At 44.1% G+C, this 16255-nt stretch overlaps 2 protein-coding genes across 6 annotated transcripts in view; both read left to right on the forward strand.

The window, feature by feature from the left end:
* Positions 1–9141, forward strand: part of cita (citron rho-interacting serine/threonine kinase a) — a 52255-nt gene extending 43114 nt beyond the window's left edge. For all 5 annotated transcript variants that reach the window (XM_055912983.1, XM_055913007.1, XM_055912999.1 and 2 more), the window contains 9 exons: positions 132–267; positions 723–862; positions 1088–1289; positions 1462–1590; positions 3216–3296; positions 3435–3513; positions 3610–3780; positions 6070–6460; positions 7146–9141. In XM_055912983.1, the coding sequence (XP_055768958.1) occupies positions 132–267; positions 723–862; positions 1088–1289; positions 1462–1590; positions 3216–3296; positions 3435–3513; positions 3610–3780; positions 6070–6460; positions 7146–7169 (1353 nt within the window). In that variant the 3' untranslated portion in view covers positions 7170–9141. The remainder of the gene's footprint in view (positions 1–131; positions 268–722; positions 863–1087; positions 1290–1461; positions 1591–3215; positions 3297–3434; positions 3514–3609; positions 3781–6069; positions 6461–7145) is intronic.
* Positions 9142–12999: 3858 nt separating this feature from the next.
* On the forward strand, positions 13000–16255 carry LOC129834577 (myosin regulatory light chain 2, ventricular/cardiac muscle isoform). Its single transcript, XM_055899693.1, has 7 exons — positions 13000–13089; positions 13626–13715; positions 14524–14599; positions 14717–14821; positions 15058–15136; positions 15233–15281; positions 15545–16255. Exons 1-7 carry the CDS (start codon positions 13087–13089, stop codon positions 15647–15649), a joined length of 507 nt encoding a protein of 168 aa, XP_055755668.1. The 5' UTR covers positions 13000–13086; the 3' UTR covers positions 15650–16255.

Consider the following 16255-nt stretch of genomic DNA (forward strand, 5'->3'; position numbering starts at 1 on the left):
TTTTATGCAGGATTGTGCTTCACTATGCATACAGAACCAGGAAACTTACCCAGGGAACTGGGTAAGTGATTGGGAATTGATTTAAATCTTACCTGAAGTTTCACATTGGCTTTCTCTCTCCCCCGCCATAGATAGTGTTGGTTGGCTCTGAGGAGGGTCTGTATGCCCTGAACGTCATTAAGAACAGCCTGACTCACATCCCCGGCCTGGCCTCCGTCTTCCAGATCCAGATTATCAAGGAGCACGACAAGCTGCTCATAATTACTGGTCAGTATTGTGGACAAACTCTGCCTACTATTATAGGCTTTAGCTTTGTGAGCTACTGGAAACATGGTCTTGAAAAAATAGACCCCATTTCCAATATCAGGAATATGCGAGTATCAAACCTGGCTTGCAGATTTGTGTTAGCTCCCCAAGCTAAAGCCTGATAGAAAGCATGGGCTCTGGGAGTTAAAATCTGTCTTCAGGTCTCAGAATGTGTCCTTAGCTGGCTGGCCTGCTTAAATAAAGCTTAAATAAACAGGCAAGTTACTCAGCATGTGAGTGTAGTTCACTGAATCATCTCCGCTACAGTACTTGCAGTTTAGCAGTACTGCGATTCTGAATCGTGTTAGTGTAGTGCAATAACTGATGAAACTGATCACAAATGTGTTCTATTGGATGGAGGATGCAGTTGGTACTGTATGTGTTTGTTGCTGATATCTGTACCATCTCCCGTCCAGGAGAGGAGCGGGCCCTGTGTCTGGTGGAGATCAAGAAGGTGAAGCAGTCTCTGTCTCAGTCCCATCTCCCGGCCCAGCCAGATCTCAGCCCATACATCTTTGAGACCGTCAAGGGATGCCACCTCTTCTCCTCTGGCAAGGTGAGCCACGGATTTGCGATTCTTAACTTTTCTTCGTGGATTTTTCACCTTATCGAAATAGGACGATGTTGTTTTCTGGGGTAAAACTTTGTTTCAATCATAGCAAATTATTCAAGCACCGTTTCATGTTGTCTGTGCCTTCCTTGAAACTGTGGACACAACTGATTATGCCGTATTTCTGGAGTGATCGTTGTCCCGACTGTGTTGTTATTGGCCCTTGTGCAGATTGAGAATGGCACGTGTATCTGTGCCGCCATGCCCAACAAGATCACCATCCTGCGCTACAACGACAGCCTCAATAAGTTCTGCATCAGGAAAGAGATTGAGACGTCAGAGCCCTGCAGCTGTATCCACTTCACAGGCTACAGCATCATCATCGGCACCAACAAGTTCTACGAGATGGAGATGAAGCAGTACGTGCTGGAAGGTAGGTCAGCAACTCATCACACAGGATACAACATGTTCAAGGTACACTGTTATCTCGGGATAACTAGGGTGTTTTTCATTAGGCACCAAACAGACTGAAACAGGGAGAGATTACCTGGTTCTTTTTTTGTATAATTGGTTGATTGATTGGTTTGGGGACCTCTCTCTTGCAGAGTTCCTGGATAAGAACGATGTGACGTTGGCCTCGGCCATCTTTGCGGCCTCCTCCCACAGTTTCCCCATCTCCATCATCCAGGTCACCCAGGCACCGCAGAAAGACGAGTACCTGCTCTGCTTCCACGGTCAGACATGTTTCATACACACTTCTATAGGCCGTGTGCGTGCGTGCGTGCGTCTTTGTCTTTCCGTTAGGAGAATGTGGTGCCGGATATTTGAGAAATTCACCGGGCCCATATGCATTGGCTGCATAACCTGATTAGGTGCTCAGAATGACAGAAATCACATTTAGAGTATGGTAGTTCATCTTAACAGAACATGCAACTCGAGGATGCAACGACGTGTGTCCTTCCTACTTAATTCTGATGCGCACTTTGAAGATGTCAGAATAACTGTCCACGTTTACTGTTCCTCAGACAACAAGACGAGTAACGAACAGCAGTTGGCCTGGGCTATATAAAACAAATATTAAAAACCAAGTAGGCTGATCCAACCGATCAGAATGTTTAGCTTGAAATGTTGATGAACTATTATTTTTTCACATTATAAGCGTAGCAATGCACACAAGGCAGTAGACTATGTGCGACTGTTTGTTCTATAATGCAATTAGCGGGAAAACACTGACAAAAATGCACTGCACATGATGTGAGTGGTTTAATGTGATAGAAATGAAAATATCCGTTAGCAATTTAGAAAGGGAGGAGATCTAAAGATGCAAACACTAGTATTGGTTGCTAATATGACTAGGATTGTGCCTTTGGCTACTGGACAATGAAAGTAAGTTGATTTGAAAAGCAATACAACATGAGAGAAATATGTTACTGGTTTCAATGGAATATGGAAGTCTCAATAAAATAATTGCCTCAAAGTTTTATGGTCGGATTTTGGCTAGGCTACTTTGAAGCAAGGTAAAACATGCCTCATAATATGAAGTAAAAATGTTAATTTTCAACCAATGAAGTATGTTTTCAAGTGCATACTGCCTCCAGCTCATTGCAAAGTGATGCGCGGAAGCCTGCTTCCTGTTTCCAATGCACTTGAATGGCGAAAGGAAGCGCGCTTCAATTACCAGTTGAGAAATAAAAGAGTGGCTGTTTTTAATCATGGCCATCATAACTGTTTTTAATCATGGCCATCATAACTGTTTTTAATCATGGCCATCATAACTGTTTTTAATCATGGCCATCAAAACTGTTTTTAACACGCCTTTGCCTTTCGAATTGTTGCGCAATGATTGGTCTTACATTATAAAAGCGCGTTTCACTCCCGAAACAAATTTAACTAGCTGTTTGAGGAGCTGTAGCAGCAGCTCATCCGCTGACAGATTATCCGCTCAAGCTAGGCTCTGTATCTGTAGGCTGCGTACGTGTAATAATATAAATAATGACTACGCGCTCATTTAATTCCACTAAATTATGCAAATGAACTTATAGGCCGATACACATGTCCGGTCAAATGTATTTCCATCGACTGGTATATCCATCAATGAATTTAGAAAAGCCGACTTTTTTTCGGCTTTTCTTCCTTTTTTTTATCGTCCAGAAGCCGTTTTTTACTGTTTAAAGGAAACCCTGGTGCGTGTGCAGGAGAGATGGCGTGTGTGAGAGAGGGAGAGTGCCTGTGCTGTCTTTATGATTATGTAATGACTGAGTAGTGTAGCCATGCTCTGATGACTGCTAAAAATGTCAACATAGTTTGCAATGCACACCAGCAGTATCACTTATTTCTATTGTGATGATTCCTTATCCAGAGTTCGGGGTGTTTGTGGACGCATACGGCCGCAGGAGTCGAAGTGAGGACATCAAATGGAGCCGTCTGCCTCTCTCGTTTGGTAAGTCAAAATCATTTTACATCTGAAACTATCATCTCGCAGGGATCCAAACGAAAGCATTGTAGAATTGCCATCTAGAAAAGTGTTATAATAAGAAATATATAGGGGCTTGTAACACAGTGCACCTCTCCATATCAGCCTACAGAGAACCCTACCTGTTTGTGACCTACTTCAACTCGTTGGATGTGATCGAGGTCCAGGGCCACTCTGCTCTAGGGTAAGATCACCTCACTGATCCTTTACTTAACTGCAACCCTGAGCTAGTTAACATAACATTGTAAGAAATCAATGGGGTGTATTGTGTCTTGGTCAGGGCCCACTCGTACGCTCACCTGGACATCCCCAACCCGCGCTACCTGGGCCCAGCCATCTCCTCCGGAGCCATTTACCTGGCATCGTCCTACCAGAACAAGCTCCGGGTCATCTGCTGTAAGGGCAACCTGGGACAGGAGGGGGAGCTGCAGAGGAATGGCACTGGACGCAGGTACGTTAATATGGCTCTTTCTTCCGGGATTTGGAGCAACAATGGGGATTCTTCATTCTGTCACTGCACCTTCTGTTGGCTGAGCTGGTTAGTGGAGGCAGGATTGGGCCGGGTCATGGTTACAGTGTGACTTCCCTTCTCTCTAATTTCACCCATTGTTTAAATTCCACCAGGAATCACTGAAGTGCACGATGATGGTGTGGAGCTTCTCACAGGTGGCACACTTGCTGCATGGGTTGGCATACAAATGACATACAGTAGGTTGGCATGCAGGTGGCATAGGTTGGCGTACAGGTGGCATAGGTTGGCGTACAGGTGGCATAGGTTGGCGTACAGGTGGCATAGGTTGGCGTACAGGTGGCATAGGTTGGCGTACAGGTGGCATAGGTTGGCGTACAGGTGGCATAGGTTGGCGTACAGGTGGCATAGGTTGGCGTACAGGTGGCATAGGTTGGCGTACAGGTGGCATAGGTTGGCGTACAGGTGGCATAGGTTGGCGTACAGGTGGCATACAGGTGGCATAGGTTGGCATACAGTTGATATAGTTTGGCAAACAGTTGATATAGTTTGGCAAACAGGTGGCATAGGTTAGCGTACATAACTGGTGAACTATCTGGTGATGGTGTTCCATCTGCTACACCATCTGAGACCTGGATTAATACTAGCCTCTGTTCTTTGCAGGAGGAAGATTTCATTTTTTATTTGTAACAAAGCCTAAGTAAGGCAATTTTTATTCAAAATGGCCCCTGTGTGATGTTATAATAAAATATTTAAAATAAAGTATGGACACTTCTTGTATTTTCTGAGACTTCCTATATCAACCAATCAAGCACCTGCATTAATGTACATAATATTGCAGTGACTGTGTGTTTAGAGTTAGCTGATTTGACCACCGTACCATATAGTGCTTTATGATGTTTAAAGAACAGTAGAGAGGGTTCATTGCTATTTTTTCTCATCTTCATCAAAAATACAGTACAAAGACCGAATTCGAAAAAGCCATCCCAAATGTAATTTGTCAACCCTCATTCAGCCGTTATCCATACATGGAAAAGTGTTGTACTCTCTCTGTGCAATTTAGGGCTGAAAAATGAGTGTTGATTAGAATGCTAAATAAAGTGTAGGTGTGCCACCTCTGTGCAGGTCACGGATGGAAAAAGACCAGCTACAATTTTCATATCACTGAATCCATGATCCTCTGTGGACTATAGAATTGGAGATGTGACTTCTGGAGCTAACATGGTGACGATATGACGCAATCTCTTTAGCTCGCTATCCATTGGTGGAACCAAATGTGCAGTCAGCCATGTCTCATTTTTCTCCGTTGCACTTGCTCATTCTAGTCTCCTACTGTGACAGAGTGTGGCTAACAAATTACCTGTCTGCATTATCTCCAGGGATTTCAATGAGAATTGCTTTCTCCACATCCAAAGCCGTTGCTCGCTGCAGTCATTATTTAATTTTACAGAGCTATTGAGGGTATTACACTAGCCGTAGTTTTGATTGACATAAGCTTAATATGCATTTACACTGACGTTAAGAACAGCTGCTTTTTCCATGACAGACTGACTGGGTGAATCCAGGTGAAAGCTACGATCCCTTATTGATGTCACTTGTTAAATCCACTTCAATCAGTGTAGATGAAGGGGAGTAGATAAGTTAAAGCTTTTTAAGCCTTGAGACAATTGAGACATGGATTGGGTGTGTGTGGGCCATTCAGAGGGTGAATGGGCAAGACAAAATATTTAAGTGCCTTTGAACCGGGGTATGGTAGTAGGTGCCAGGTGCACTGGTTTGTGTCAAGAACTGCAATGCTGCTGGGTTTATTCACGCTCAACAGTTTCCTGTGCGTATCAAGTATGGTCCACCACCCAACGGACATCCAGCCAACTTCACACAACTGTGGGTTCTATTGGAGTCAACATGGAAAGGCATCCCTTGTGAACCGCTTTCGACACCGTGTAGTCCATTCCCTGATAAATTAAGACTGTTCTGAGAGCAAAGGTCTGCAACTCAATATTAGGAAGATGTTCCTAATGTTTGGTATAATCAGTGTATATTTAATTGACCACTTTGTACCAATCACTTCTGCAAGCTGGATGCATAAGTTGCTCTTCCATGGTTCTTGTTCATACAGATAGTTCCCCTCCCATGACCCCAGCAGTACACTATGCAATGCTTTCTTGACACCATCTTTGATGGTCTAACAAAATGTTTACCCTGTGATCTTTGTCATGTGGTTCCTCTCCATCTCCAAAATGGGTCTCTCCACCCCCTTTCCGTCCGCAGCCCCAACAAGCGTGGGCCGCCTTCCTACAACGAGCACATCACCAAGCGCCTGGCGGCCAGCCCCGCGTTGCACAGTGACCCAGGCACGCCGCGCCGCTACCGCGAGGCCCGCACCGAGTTCCGCCGCGATAAGTCGCCCGGCCGCCCGCCGCACTCAGTGGAGAGGGAGAAGTCTCCCAGTGGTAGGATGATGATGGACCCCCGTCTGGCCAGGTCTCCAGGAAGGGCCATGGGGGGTGACCTACGCCTTGACCGCTCCCCAGGGAAGCTGATGGACCGGGACGTGAGGAGGGAGAGGTCACCCGGCCGGGGGTTCGAGGAGCAGCAGCCTGGAGTTCGTCAGAGACTCCACACTAGCTCCGGTCGCACGCCCCTCACCACTGTCAACAAGGTGAGACTGTAGACTATGTACAGAATACTTCCCAGAGTCCTATGTACTTCCCTTGCCCACATTACAGGACATAACTTGAGTGGTATAGAGGTGCATTACTTTTGATCAAAGGCCTATGGTCCCATGCTCTGTCTTTTAAAAAATAGTTTCTATGGATATGCTGACTCACTTAAATGTATTTTTCAATAAGACGTTCCTATTCCAGTGATATTGTTACGGAACCAATTACTAGCCTATGGATATTGTTACACTCGTTAGGGGTCTTAGGCCTAGTTAACCGGTCTGTAACCTGAATGAATGTGTGCATTTATGTGAGAAATCAGTGTATGCGCCTAGATGTTGAATGTTCAGCTCTGTCTCTCTCGACCTCTTGGTCGGCCAGTCCAAGCGGATTATTATTTGTTTTCGGTGGAGGCGAAAAAGGAAAGTGCAAACAAGCATGCCCAAACAAGATTCAAAACCAAACGAAAGGCCGCAGCCACACAGCTCTCCAAGCTGGCACTCTGACTGATCACCTCAATTGGCAGCACCTGATGTGCACTCAGCGCCTGGATGAGATTGCTGCTGCCCCCTGGGGGAATAGTGTGGAAGTGTATACTGGATAGTGGGTTTGCCTATGTCCTAACACTAACCTTTACTCTAACCTTATCACCTGACCCTATTTGTCTCTGATCTTTCTGTACAGGTGTGGGATCAGTCATCTGTTTGAGTGACAGCAGCGCTACATCAATCAGAAGAGTGACATCCCCAGCACAGCACATCACTCAGTTCTTACCAGGGTTAGGGAAGAGGAGCGGGGTCAGAATACTGCATCACCTAGAGAGCCCAATAGGAAAAGCAGCTAAAGCGTTGATGACCTACTGTCGATGCTGAATGTCCTGTGTATGGGTTTTTACTAGAATAAATAATAAAAAAATAATAATAATGTTGATATACATTAACAAATAAAAAAAAGTATCCAACATTTAAAGTCAGCAAGGACCAAAACATAACATTTGTCACAAACACTGACAAAAACGCTTGGAATATCTGCAAAATTAAATCCTGGAAACAGCACTTACAGATGAGGCTTCAGAGTTTAGAAACACAACTAAATGTTCTCCTGGATTTGCTCTCACCCTGTGCATATCAGCTAGATCAGTGGTGGGCATCTCCTAGGGATGCAGTGTGTGCAGTCTTTTGTTACAGCCCAGCACGAACACACCTCATTCAAATAATCAACTAATCCTAGTCTTTGATTTACATCAAGTGTAATTAGGTGTGTGTGTTAGAGATGATATGGAATAAAGTCTACACACACACAGCGGCCTTCTAGTATTAGTCCATCCCTGAGCTAGATGACTACAGCTGACACACTAAAACTGCGCTACCCACAATCCCCAGCACCAGCTGGCTCTCGGGCCTTTATAAATCATCACGATGCTATTTGACACTGTAAATAGGCAGACTTAGGTTTAGTCCGAAATTGCACCCTACTCCAAATATAGTGCACTACTTTTGTAAAAAGTAGTACACTTTTTATAAAGATTAGGATGCCATTTCAGACTGAGCCTGACTTTTTATAGATACTGAAAGGGAACCTCAAGGCTGGAAAAGCCACGTCTATTTTTGTTAAAGAGAAAAGTGATTGTTGTGTGTCCTCTTGAATGTCAAATGAATATTATTCTTTTAAAAACGTCCTTTATCAAGTGAGCATTTTGCCCTGGTCCCATCTTGTGTAATGCACTTCCACACGCAAAAGCAAACTTACATGCGGCTTGAGAAATCATTAAGCTTACAACCCACTACTTGAATATTTCTTTTTTTACCCCAATCTCCCCTTACCTTGTGTATACCCTCCAAATTGTTGTTTGTGATTGATCGGTGAAGAAAATCATGTTCTTTGATTAACTGATTCTTAAGGCATGGATGTACTTAAATGAGAATGGAAAATACATATCCTATGATCTTCAACTTCATTTCAGTGAACTACATGCGATTTGACACTGGAGCATGAGCGATTAAAGAAAGAAAGCTACATGTTTTAGTTAGCCTTCAATTTCCATTTTCTTTCAAATCCTCCTGAGCTATTATGAGCGACATTTTCCTACTGCTAAACACCTCTCGTGCAGAAAGAACAAATATGGTATTTTCAGTCACATAAGCCTACTCTTTATACTTTAATATATCTACTTACTTTTGATTTACTTATTCTTGACATAAAAAAAAAAATCTCATTTTTATTTATTTATTTCTATTCAACCAAATTCAGTGTAGCACTGAAAGGTCATGTAGCAAATGCTTTTGGAACAGATTGGCTTACATGTGCAATAAGAAAGCTTTTGCTCACATCCTCTATACACAGAAGCAGACATTTTTTGTTTTACTCAGCATCAGGGTGGGAGTGAACAGGGTTGTAAATCGATTTTAATTTCAGACTTGCTTATCAATTTACCATCTGCTACGTAAGTCCAGCCTTCTACTGTTTCAGATTTCAGAAACTTTGCTGGACCAAAATACCAGTGATGCACAGATGTGAGCTTAACTTTAGATATGTGCATTTGGCGGATTCCGTTTAGACGAGGAACATGTCGCCCTGTGCTCGATATGAAGATATTGATGTCTTACAAATGCTAACAAAAGATGTACTAGCTTTCCCTGTAGAGTTTTGTCACAATATTAAACATAACCACTGTCTTTAATTGCTGGCGTATATCCTGTGTGGCCTATGTGGAATCGTGCGAGAAAGAGCGATTGTGTAAGAAAGAGGGAGAAATAGATTTTGTGTGTGTGTGTTCATGTCCAGTATGTTAGGGTAACAATGCACATTTGGTATTCACTAGCTGCCCCAGCCTCACTGTGACGCCATTCCATTCTAGAGCCACTGGCATGCAGAGCAGCAGCGGCTATTTGTGTCTTAAACTGGGAATAACTCTGAGGAGAAAGACAGCTGCCTGCCTGCCCAGGAACAATTGTTCATCTGAGAGGGGTGGGTGAGTGAGGGGCATACAAACCTGAAATGTAATCTTCATACATGTTGCTTTAAAGTTTAGATGTAGACAGCTGTAATGGTCTAAATTAGGGGGAGCTTATACAGTTCTGTTTCACTGTATGTACATGTGAGTAACCTGTACAGGTGTGAAATGGAAATGTGTTTTTTTGCATATTCCACTCCCTCTGAGACACCCTCAGAGAATGAGTTCACAGCCAGGTGATCAGCCATTATCAACGGTGACCATGGAGAAGTTAGGGTTAAGTGCCTTGTCGGCTCAGGCATTCGACCCACAAACCGTTTGCTTACTGGCCCAATACCTCTAACCGCCAGGCTACCTATCTGACTTTTCGACCTCAAATTAACAAGTTACTAGAGACTCCTTCCATGCTGTGAAGGGACAGAGATTATGGCAGAAGTGACATATGCTACTTAGACATTGACTAGTTGTTAAACACCTGGCTGAAAGTGAGAAGATTGACAATGATGAGGTGAAGAAGGCTTTCAGCACATCAGGACCTTTATATAGACAAGCCCCCCACCCAGACAATGTTGGGAGATTCTGCCCCTGCCCTGGCCCTAACACCCTATTCACTGATTGGCACTTTAGCACTTTCCCTTGCCAGCATGACAGGATCTGACAGGAGTGGTACTGGGTGACTTGTGAACTCTAATTGACACATTGTAAGGCGCTGTTCTCCGTCTCAACAGGGTCACACTTAAGTATTGGAACCCAGCTAATGTTGCGCTGCAGAGTTTGGAATGTGAAACTGGGTGCAAATGATTTTGAACATCTTCCTTTCCTGGTCTCCTCTCGTTAAAGAGTTTGTTCACAGAAAATACAAATTGACATGATTTTCCAGCTACCTTGGCTGCTGTTTTTAAACATGTAAAATACACACGCTTATGATACAAAGTTGCATGCTCTAAAACAGTTAAAGATTTATGTGAAGAGAGTTAACTAGCTATGACCGCTTGAGTGAAGTGTGGGCTCTGTAAATGAGTGATATGTATAGAAGCATGTGAGAGATGTGACTGGGCTTGCTCCACTGTTAACCCAGCGTGCCAGTCACACTCCTGACAGCGGCAGGGCTATAAATAATGGCTTAATAAGCTAATATATGTCCACACTGCCTTTCATCTTTAAAATTATTGTTTTATTGGCCTTAGACAAACAAATGAACATGTAATGACGGCATAAACACACATCTAACAAATGGAAGAGCATAGAGGTAGTGGTAGTAGCCTAGTAGAGGTAGATAGGCTACTAGCTGCCAAAAACCTTTTTCGCCGAGCTGTACTGCGCTGGCCTGATTACAGAACCAGCACAGTACAATTTGGGTCAGCATGATGGTGTGAAAAGGGTGTAACCTACTAGGTAATCGGGACTATGCTTCCGCTAAAACCACAACCACTCAACAGCTGGCTCTTAGTTCCTCTAGTTATGTCTAGAGTGCAAAGAACCTTGGCGTGACTCTGTACAACACCCAGTCGTTCTCTGCGAATGTCAAAGCAGTGACTCACTCCTGCGGGTTTATGATCTACAACAGGGTCCCCCAACTTGCGGCCCGAGGGCGGTTTTATTTGGCCCCCCAGGTTTTTTGAGCAAAACCATTTATTTAAATGTTTTATTATTTTCATTGTTGGACTTATAAGACTGTAAAAACACCAGGAAATGAGCTCCAAGGGATTTTAATGTAAGAAATCAGTTCCCAAGTATTCCCACGCATAATAGACACATGATTGTATACAAATGTAAGCAAGGTTTGAAATAATTATGTTTTAGTCAAACATGTTTGGGCTTCTTGCAGTCAATTTGCAGTCTACAAATTATTTGTAATTATATACTTGGTGATTCAAGCCCTGAATGCTGATTGTCTGACAGGTGTGGTATATCAGACCGTATACCACGGGTGTGACAAAACATTTATTTGTAATATGCTAATTACGTTGGTAACCAGTTTATAATAGCAATAAGGCACCTCAGGGGTTTGTGGTATATGGCCAATAGACAACAGCTAAGGACTGTATCCAGGCACTCCACGTTGCATCGTGTGTTAGAACAGCCCTTAGCCATGGTATATTGGCCATGTACCACACGCCCTCGGCCTTATTGCTTAATTATGTTGCGGCCCCCCAACCATCTGCTCAAGACAAAAATCGTAGAGTACGACCCTACCTCACACAGGAAGCGGCACAGATCCTAATCCAGGCACTTGTCATCCCCCATCTGGACTACTGCAACTGTCTCCTGGCTGGGCTCACTGTTTGTGCCATCAAACCCCTGAAACTTATCCAGAACGCTGCAGCCGGCCTGGTGTTCAACCTCTCCCATGTCACTCCACTCCTCTGTACACTCCACTGGCTTCCAGTCGAAGCTCGCATCCACTACAAGATCATGGTACTTGCCTATGGAGCAGCAAGAGGAACTGCCCCTCCCTACCTTCAGGCTATTGCCAAATCCTACACCTCAACCGAGTACTCTGTTCTGCCACCTCTGGTGTCTTGGCCCTCCCACCCCTAAGGGAGGGCAGCTCCCACTCAGCCCAGTCCAAGCTCTTCTCTGTCCTGGCACCACAATGGTGGAACCAGCTTCCCCCTGAAACTAGGACAGCAGAGTCCCTGCCCATCTTCCGAAAACATCTGAAACCCTACCTATTCAAAGAGTATGTTAAATAATCCCACAGCACACCCTCCTCACCCCACCTCCCACCTTACTAGTTCTGCATTTGCTGATAGCGACTGTATTGAAGAAAAATGTACTTACTATGACTGAGATATGTGGTTGTACCACCTAGCTATCTGAAGATGAATGCACAAACTATAAGTCACTCTGGATAAGAGTGTCTGTTAAATGACTCAAATGTCTGTACACACACACACACAATATGGGCTGTGGATTGAACCGGCATCACGTCTGCTTTGAGGTTGTGAGGCATCACTCACTCATACTGTCAGCAGCACTTTTAAAGCAGGGTAGGAGAGAGAGGGGAATATGCCATGTTCTCTCGGGGTAGGAAAGAGAGATTGGGTTCCTTTAAACCCCCCCTAGAGTCCGTCAGTTTAAGCTAGAGATATCTGTTCGGATGCGTCTCAATCCACTGCATCCGCCGATATCGCACTTCCACATCTGCAGTGAAGGGTGGCAGAGCTAGAGCAGTGTTTGTCAGACCATGAGACATCCCGGAAATTGGTCTTCTCATGAAAATGTATTTTACCTAAAGGACAAATTCACTATTTTATCAAAATATTTTATTTTTATACCTAAAGGGGTCCTAAAATTCAAAATCAAATAGCTAAAAGATCCATAGTATGACCTTCCAACAATTCCATATGTCAGCTTAACCTTCAGCATGCAAGGTCCTGTTATTCTAAACCACTGTTATTCCACTCTGAGAGCTGACAATGAACTTTGGGGCAGAGGGCAATCGGGATTATTCTCTCTGTGTGTGTGTGTGTGGGTGTGCGCGCGTCCCCCTGTGTGTGGGTTGTCATTTACCTGTCACTTCCTAAAGAAGGCATGGTTTATTTATATCGTCCAGTAGAATGGAGTGCATGTAGGCTACATAAGGCCAGACAAAGCACTCTCCATTGTTCAGTTGCATTTTGGGAGTCCCATTGTTCTGTTCATCACCCATCTCCTCCAGCTCCAGCTATGGTAAGTGCCTGTCCTGTTCTATGCCACTGTATGATTTCACACTGTCAGCTATGTCAAGGGGGTGGTTGTAGGGGAAAGGAAATTATTCATGTAAAACTCTGCTAAGTCCTTAGAGGAAGCAGCTATACAGGTAGATAGACGTGTAGTTAGATCGATTGACGATGGTAGCTTGGATGATGATGACAACTGTTCGAATCAATAAAGGAATCTGTTAGATGTCATATTTTCTTTGATAGTGTTCTAGAAAATTAACTTTCTATCTGTTCAGTATTTCCAGTATGTTTCCTTCATACATGTAAAGTATTTTAAGTTGGGCGTGATCACGCCTTAAATCATAGTATCTAGTTTAGTTAGTTCAAGGCATGGTCCTGGCAAAGACCGTTCTATCCCAAACATAACAGTTGTATTGTGTCGATACACTGACGCTAGTATAAATCTGGGTAGATCTGCTCCTGGAAGACCACAGTGTGTGCAGGCTTTTGCTCCAGCCCTCTATGTTTTATGGATATACCTCTCCTTTCCACCTCTCTCCAAAGGCCCCCAAGAAGGCAAAGAAGAAGTCAGCGGACTCTAACTCCAATGTGTTTTCGATTTTTGAGCAGTCTCAGATCCAGGAGTTCAAGGAGGTAATAATCTGTCTCTTCCCTTATTACCATGACGACAGTCCATCGATCACACTGCACCCTTTTCGGTCTGGTTTGTTTGTCATCGTCCTAGTGCCCAACCCATTCTGCCTCTACTGTTCAGATTGAATCACACTATCGGGCCAACCCGAACTACTATGCTAGCTCAGACATTTTCTTTTCACATTGTCCTTTCAAGCACAGTTCCAGCAACTATGGTGAATGTTTAACCAGGCCGCCTAATACAGCTCAGTTTGGCCCTGTAGTGTGAATCAGGCATCTCTGTAAGCCTGTAGGTTTACCTATCCCTCTGTTCATCACCTTTCATGAGTTGTCCATTTTCCACCTGTCTCTCTGCCCTTATCATGAATTCCAGGCGTGTGGTATGAGCGGTGTCGCTCTTTAAATCATGGCCAGGCATTCAGGCCATGTCATCAGTGATTAGGCAGGGCTGGGGATTGAATGGGAAATATGCCCTGGCCTGGATGCCACTCTTAAACCCCAGGGAGTAACATAGTATGAATACAGTAACTAAGAATAAAGGCTTAGAAAAAAGGAATGTCCAGAGATCCATGTTCCAGACAAAGAGCATCGGTGGGATCGTTTGGACAACGATTTCTGGCATGGAGATAACGCGTGGTCCACTTGACCAAACACCGGCACATTGACTGATTTGATATGCAGAGTGGCTCCAACTGTAGCCCATGGGATTTACTGTCACTCTCCTCCCAACACATACACACACAGACAAACTCTAGTTACTGGAGTCGTTTTCATGTCTCCCATTAAGTGTTCACCTCCATATTGACAGGCATTCACCATCATGGACCAGAACAGAGATGGATTCATTGACAAAAATGACCTGAGGGACACCTTTGCTGCACTGGGTGGGTTGAAGATGTATTCTATCATTTATCTATTTGGTCAGTAAGAATGTATTCCCGTTTACAATAACGACCTGGCCATAACGAAAGCAATGGTACTGACCCATGTCTCTGTAACAGGGCGGCTCAACGTGAAGCAGGAGGAGATAGATGAGATGCTGAAAGAGGCGTCCGGCCCCGTCAACTTCACCATCTTCCTCACCATGTTCGGGGAGAAGCTGAAAGGTGAGGTGTGCAAACAAGGGATGCATTCAGTTGGTTAAATGTCGTGCTACATTTTGCAACGGTACTTTGTGCTACATTTTGCAACAGTGTCACTTCCTCCCAAACGTTTAACAGATGAGTTGCCTGAATCCTAATTTGAATGACATTTTCCCTCTGAATTTTGTATGTTGAACTCTTATATTGTCCACGTCTGCCTCCCATCGACTTAGTTCTAATTAGACGTTTTCTCTGTGTAGGCGCTGATCCAGAGGAGACTATCCTCAATGCTTTTAAAGTATTTGACCCAGAAGGAAAAGGGGTCCTGAGGAAGGACTTGTGAGTACTCGTGTTAGTGTAAACGGGTCTATAGGGTTACAGCTTTGTGGAGAGGGTTAATGTAATCCTAAATGCCTTGTTCTTGCTCGTCTTCAGTGTGACAGAGATGCTGACAACACAAGCGGACAGATTTTCTCCTGAAGAGGTTAGAGCACAACCAATTTACACTAAACGCAATATAACCTATATACTGTCCACACACACATTGTACACATTGACCCATTGTAAATTCAACTATTGAAATACAACAGACAAACCATTTTAAATAAACAACTCATCGCCACTCATAATCAGTAACTTAACATAGTTCATGCATAAACATGTTGCGTGTTGCTTCGAAAATGTTGTGAAGTGCATGATGTGTACGTCAGTGATTGAGTCACTAAATCTTCTCGCTGGTTTTCACAGATGGAGCAGATGTTTGCAGCCTTCCCACCAGACGTGGCAGGAAATCTAGACTACAAAAACCTTGTGCACATCATCACACACGGAGAAGAGAAGGACCAGGAGTAACGAACTCACTGCTCCTTCAGCGTGTCTCAGTGATAGAAATACAAGCTCTAGACAAGAGATAATCTAGCGCTTCTATTTCTATGGTCAAAACACCTATCGGCAGTCATCTATCATCTCCAGGCTCCATCCACGGTCCTGTGTGCTTGCCCCGCCCACTTACATATTCAGATCAGGTGAAGCTCCACAGTGGAAGGGGAGAAAAGGGAACAGAGGGAAACTCACTGGCCTCTACCTTCTACAAAAGGCTCGAGACACTTTTCAACTGGCCTCCTTTCGTGATGCATTACGTTTGCCGCTCATCAGTAGTGGTTATGTCAGTGTTTTTCAAACTGTCCTCGGGACCCTAAGGGGTGCACGTTTTGGTTTTTGCCTGTAACACTACACAGCTAATTCAAATGACCAGAGCGTGATGATTAGTTGATTATTTGAATCAGCTGTGTAGTGCTAGGGCAAAAAACACAACATACACCACTTGGGGTCCCGAGGACTGAGTTTGGGAAACGCTGCCTTAAGCCAACTGCCAAGCCAAATGTGTGTAAATGGTTGAATACAGGCTACAGCTATTATACAATCTGATCACTGTCCAATAAATCACTTTAAATCATG

The sequence above is a fragment of the Salvelinus fontinalis genome, chromosome 3 (genome assembly GCF_029448725.1).
Source record: "Salvelinus fontinalis isolate EN_2023a chromosome 3, ASM2944872v1, whole genome shotgun sequence".
NCBI classification, from domain to species: domain Eukaryota; kingdom Metazoa; phylum Chordata; class Actinopteri; order Salmoniformes; family Salmonidae; genus Salvelinus; species Salvelinus fontinalis.